Source organism: Bison bison, unplaced genomic scaffold (assembly GCF_000754665.1).
Source record: "Bison bison bison isolate TAMUID 2011002044 unplaced genomic scaffold, Bison_UMD1.0 scf7180017864163, whole genome shotgun sequence".
Taxonomy (NCBI): Eukaryota; Metazoa; Chordata; class Mammalia; order Artiodactyla; family Bovidae; genus Bison; species Bison bison.
In genome coordinates this window covers 8,565,395-8,571,729 of record NW_011494735.1, presented here as the reverse complement: position 1 = coordinate 8,571,729, position 6,335 = coordinate 8,565,395, and the positions used below count along the sequence as shown (strand labels likewise).

The 6,335-nt window shown below is 37.5% G+C and overlaps 1 protein-coding gene across 1 annotated transcript in view; it reads left to right on the top strand.

Moving 5' to 3' along the window:
- TBC1D30 (TBC1 domain family, member 30) overlaps positions 1 to 6,335 on the top strand; it is an 87,759-nt gene that overhangs the window by 46,012 nt on the left and 35,412 nt on the right. The window contains exons 4-5 of the mRNA XM_010841629.1: positions 2,059 to 2,120; positions 2,653 to 2,718. Of these exons, the coding sequence (XP_010839931.1) occupies positions 2,059 to 2,120; positions 2,653 to 2,718 (128 nt within the window). The remainder of the gene's footprint in view (positions 1 to 2,058; positions 2,121 to 2,652; positions 2,719 to 6,335) is intronic.

Below are 6,335 nucleotides of genomic sequence, written 5' to 3'. Positions count from 1 at the left end.
GAAGTGTCTAGTTGCAAAAACTGTAGTAGTTGTTCAGTCTTTCTTTAGCCTTAGAAAAACAAAACAAAAAAAAACCTCTTTCCCACGTTAAAAGTGTTTTGTGTTCCTGAATCCGAAATATCCAGTGATTACCAGATGAAACACACACCTCCTCTTCCTTATTCAGTTAGAAGAAAAGAGGTAGAAATGACCTGATTTCAGCTTTTACATGCAGGCGGCGAATGATCAATTCCAGTGAAATCCTGTGACTCATTTTTGATCGTGAGAAAATAGTTGTGATTTTGACTAACCCCAGCCGGGTGTCAGCTCAGCAAGGCGATTGGCAGGATGCCCAGCAGGTACTTCTGATAAAGTCAAGGGAGCATATTCGGTCGTACATGCAGGGAATCCAAGGATTTTAGATCGGTTGAGATAAGAGCAAGGGACCGAATTTCCTGGTCTTTGTTATGTTATAAAGCAAACGCCATTACTAAAAACGCTTCTATTCAGCACCCTGCATCTGGACAGCAACCTCACCAAGAGGTTTTATCTTGTCTTAAAATCATGGCTCCAGCTGGAGGCACTCTTATCGCCCGTTGTATCATTGCACAGTGAGGCAAGACTTCATTTAAATCATCTCACAGTAATGAGAATCCATCAAGATACATAATATACCTTCAAAGAAGAAAATCTTATCTATCCAGACACTGTATGCTTTTGGCTGGGAAGCTCTGAAAAGAATTATCAGGGCACTGATTATAAAGCTTGACTTTAGAAATCTAGGACCAAACTCTTGTATACATAGTACTCTTCTAGGACTCCAAGAAGGGCATCTTCATACTGTCATGGGCTTGGGTAAATCAGACACATCTCTTTTCAGCTTATATGCTTTGACTCCATATATGCTTTTAAAAAGACATGTCTACTTTATCATTAGAATTTTACAAATTCTAAAGTATGTTCTTATCTACATACCAGATTCTAAAGAAAGATTGTTCCCTAAGTACTGGAAGTTGTGGAGAGGTTTCAGTATGCTTAATCTGCTGTTCAACATCTTAGAAGCAAAAATGTCATCATAAATGACAATTGTAAATTGTAAAACAATGCTACTGATAATTTTTGGTGTATCTTGGTCCTTGAATTATTAAGTTTAAAATGGGCTTAAAATGTCATTTTGAAATTATAAAAAAAGAATACATAGCATTTTCAGGTTTGTTTACATTATTTTTGATATCATTTAAGTGGGAATAAAAATTGTCATGTAATTTCATCTCAATAATAAAAAAGTCCAATATGAATATAGCATATAGTCTTTACACATTTTCCTCTTTACTTTCTTCTATTCTGTAGATTTGAGATTTGAGTCAAAGAAGTTTATCTAAAGTTGTAGATAACTTGGAATTGGGGTTCAGTTATATTCTTAGCTTGTAATCTAAATATACAAACATATCTTTAATGAATAAGTCTATCATGACAGAATTTTAAAATATGGATTATTCCACAAGTGGGAAGGCAATGACATTATTTTTTTTATACCTTTTGATATTTCACTGAATTTTCCTTAATAGAATTAGCCAATGCAACTGTCTTAAAAAAACAAATTCTGTAAATAAAGAATTCTCTTCCCATGTTTCATAAATATTAATTATACTGTACTAAGTGATTTACAGTTAATCATTGCAATAACTAACTGAGATAGGCTTTATCCTCATTTTAAGGATGGAGAATTGAAACTCAGGTTGAATAATTTGTTTGACTGTAGGAACCAAAGCTGAATGCAAGTCTGTATGACTGCAAGCCCATGTGTCACTTTTTGTTTTTGCACAGCACCAGACAGCTGTGGAACCACCATTCTATGGATAAGTTCCATTCTATTATCATAGGATGTGTTTCTATTTTAATAATTAATATTCTTTTTCTTTTAACAAAATTGACAATTAACAAGATTGTAATCTAGTAAAAAACAAGTGTTTTAAAAATTTTATGATGACCCAGTAGTATGAGGTTAATTTTTACTTTTATTTTTGATATAGTGTATTTTCTCCCTAAATAATTGTTATTTATGTCTTTTTATTTTAGGAGTTGACACAAAGTTGAAGTTCACTCTTGAGCCATCTTTAGGTCAAAATGGTTTTCAGCAGGTAATTTTATTTTTAGTTTCAAGAATACCTTTATTTGGGGGTAACTACAAGGTACACTGAGATACATTCTCAAAGTGGGAAGATTAGCATGTGCTTGGATATGCATAAGATGAGTCAGTTTTTAAAATTATGGATGAAATAACTTGTGAAGCTCTAAGTGGCCTGGATTTATACTTGCAGTGAAAAATTTTGTGCTTTCTTTTAATGGTTTAAGTGTAGGAAAAAAATTGAAAAACCAACTGCTGTTATTCTGAATCTATAACACATGTTTTGATTTCTCAACCAGAGCTTTCCCTTGTGTGCATGTGTTGCAAGTGGATAACAGGTGTGTTAAGGGGGCCTAAGTGGAGGAGCTTGGGGCAGTCACGGCCCTTAGACCAGACAAACCTGGCTGAAGGAAGCTCGGAATGTTTACCGCAGTGTTCCGTATAAATATTATCATATTCTACAAATGTCAAGATGGAAAAAAGGTTGAAAAGTGCTTAACCAGGTCAATATTATCACTTTGACAGTGTTTCTTCTTTATTTCTAGTGGTACGATGCTCTAAAGGCAGTTGCCAGACTATCAACAGGAATACCAAAGGAATGGAGGAGAAAGGTGAGGAGGATTTGTATGGCTAAAATGCAAAAGGACCATCACTCTGTCTCTCTTTAAAGTGTCTGGAATGTCAAAAAGAATATTCTAGATTTAGTAATTTGAAATCTGTCCCTCTTCATTATTCATTAATTCAGTAAGTATTTATTGATTATTCTGTGCCAGGTACTTTCTGTAGGTACTGGGGATACAGAAGTGGGAAAAAAAACCCAACAGACCAAAATTTTTATCCTTGTAGAGTTTATTATGAATATAATATAAAGTATTTCAGATGATGCCAAGTGCCATGTGTAAAAATAAAGCAAAGAAAGAAGTAAGGAGAGTGTAGGGGAATGGAGATAAGGAGGTAGCATTTTAAATGGCAAGGTTACATTTGAATAGGGCCCTTAAAGCAGTGAGCAGGTGGCCACGTAGCTACCTGGTGGAGGAGTACTCCAAACAGAAAACACCCGCAGGTGAGAGCATCTCAGGAGTATCCAAGCAGAAGTAAGAGGCCAGGGTGGCTGAAGCACAGAGGACAAAGGGGAAAGCAGTGGGGGGTGGGTCGTAGAGGTAATGTGATGACCTTGGGGGAATGGCAGATCCTGTAGGACCTTACAAGCCATAGGAGGACTTTTGCCCAGTGTGAGATGAGAAGCGTTGGAAAGTTTTAAGAAGGGAAATACCATGGTATGACTTATATTTTAAATGCACCATTCTGACCGATAACTTGAGAAAGTGAGGGACAAGGGCAACAGCAGAGAGAGAGCAGTGAGACAGTGCACTAAGTCGTGTCCGACTCTTGCAACCCCATGGACTGTAGACTGCCAGGCTCCTCTATCTATGGGATTCTCCAAGCAAGAATACTGGAATGGGTTGCTATTTCCTTCTCCAGGGGATCTTCCCGACCCAGGAATCGAACCCAGGTCTCCAGCATTGCAGGCAGATTCTTTACTGACTTGGGTGGAGGGGGTGTAAGAACAAGAGAGCAGTAGGAAACTTGCAATAATTCAGGCAGGAGTTGATCAGGGTTTTGGTAGTGGAGATGGAGAGAAGGGATAAGATTCTAGATGTATTTTGAAGGCTGAGTTGACTTGAATTCCTATTAGATTGAATATAAACTGTAAGAGCAGTGTCATCAAAAACTTCAGGATTGACTTGAGCTTCTGAAAGGGAAGTGTTACTATTTTACCAGAGGGGACGAGCGTGTGTGTGTGTGTGTGTGTGTGTGTGTATCTATGTAGTTGGGGGTGACGGTTGGTTAGATGATTGGTTTTGGATATGTTAAGGTTATGATGCCTGTTGGATATCTAAATTGAAGATATCAAGTGTATATTTGCACATACGATTGTGATGCTTAAGAGAGAGGTCTGGCTAGAGATATTAATCAGTCTTAGTCCTGCTAAGTCATGTTCAAAAGTCAAAACTGGACAGTTGATAGTTGTTGACCTGTTGATAGTCAAAATGTCAACTATTTATTTGTAAACCTAGTTTCTCCCCCTTTTAAAAAATCTTTATTGAAGTATAGTTGATTTACAATGTTGTATTAATTTCCACTGTACAGCAGAGTGATTCAGTTATATATTTCTTTTTCATATTCTTTTCCACTATGGTTTATCAGGGAATATTGAGTTGCCTTGTCTAGAATAATGAGTATAGTTCCCTGTGCTATACAGTAGGAACCTGTTGTTTATCCGTACAGTATATAATAGTTTGCATCTGCTAATCCCAGACTTCTTATCCATCCTTGCCCCTCCCCCATTTGGCAACCACAATTCCCATTTCTTTTTTAAAACTTAATTTTTTTATATATTGGCGTATAATTGATTTATAATGCTGTATTAGCTTCATGTGTACAGCAAAGTGATTCAGTTGTACACATACATATATCCATTCCATTTCAGATTCTCTTTCCATATAGGTCACCACAGAATATTGAGTAGAGTTCCCTGTGCTGTACAGTTGGTCCTTGTTGATTATCTGTTTTATATACAGTACTGTGTATATGTTAATCCCTCACATTCCCCCCTTGGTATCCATAAGTTTGTTTTCAAAGTCTGTGAAGCTGTTTTGTAAATAAGCTTGTTCGTATTATAAGCTTGTTCGTATTATAAGCTAATCTTAATACTCTTAGAATTTGAACATTGAAGGTTCCTCAAAGTGCATATGAAAAATGGCATTATGAAGCAACTTTTCTGGATAAGGTAATGAAAGGAGTAATGGTATCCAGTGATTCCTTTAAAAGAATTATTCTTTATGGGAACCCATCTATCAGTTTTCTTGTGTGTGTTAGAGAGGGATGGTGGAAATGCAGAGGCGAAAACAGGCCCATTCTCCATGGAGCTGCAAAGGGTCAGACACGACTGAGTGTGCACACACACATATGTGTGCACACACACACAAACAAAAACACACTCCACCCGCCTCTCTCTCCATGGATGGCCAAGGAGTTCTTGCCCAAGCATAGAGAGTAATCTGGAGCCCAGTATAACAAGCTCATAAGATACTCTGGAATAGGGAATGGCTACCCACTTCAATAAATAATAGAATGGGAAAGACTAGCGATCTCTTTAATAAAATTAGAGATACCAAGGGAAATTTTCATGCAAAGATGGGTACAATAAAGGACAGAAATGGTATAGATCTAACAGAAGCAGAAGATATTAAGAAGAGGTGGCAAGAATACACAGAACTGTACAGAAAAGATCTTCACAGTCCAGATAATCATGATGGTGTGATCACTCATCTAGAGCCAGACATCCTGGAATACGAAGTCAAGTGGGCCTTAGGAAGCATCACTACAAACAAAGCTAGTGGAGGTGATGGAATTCCAGTTGAGCTATTTCAAATCCTAAAATATGATGCTTGAACGTGCTACATTTACTATCCCAGCAAATCTGGAAAACTCAGCAGAGGCCACAGGACTGGAAAAGGTCAGTTTTCACTCCAATCTCAAAGAAAGGCAGTGCCAAAGAATGCTCAAACTACTGCACAATTGCTCTCATCTCACATGCTAGTAAAATAATGCTCAAAGTTCTCCAATCCAGGCTTCAACAGTACGTGAACCGTGAACTTCCAGATGTTCAAGCTGGTTTTAGAAAAGGCAGAGGAACCAGAGATCAAATTGCCAACATCCATTGGATCATCGAAAAAGCAAGAGAATTCCAGAAAAACATCTACTTTTGCTTTATTGACTATGCCAAAGCCTTTGACTGTGTGGATCACAATCAACTGTAGAAAATTCTGAAAAATATGGGAATACCAGACCACCTGACCTGCCTTTTGAGAAATTGGTATGCAGGTCAGGAAGCAACAGTTCAAACTGGACATGGAACAATGGACTGGTTCCAATGGGGAAAGGAGTGTGTCAAGGTTGTATATTGTCACCCTGCTTATTTAACTTATATGCAGAGTACATCATGAGAAACACTGGGCTGGATGAAGCACAAGCTGGAATCAAGATTGCCAGGAGAAATATCAATAACCTCAGATATGCAGATGACACCACCCTTATGGCAGAAAGCAAAGAAGAACTAAAGAGCCTCTTGATGAAAGTGAAAGAGGAGAGTGAAAAAGTTGGCTTAAAATTCAACATTCAGAAAACTAAGATCATGGCATCTGGTTCCATCACTTCATGGCTA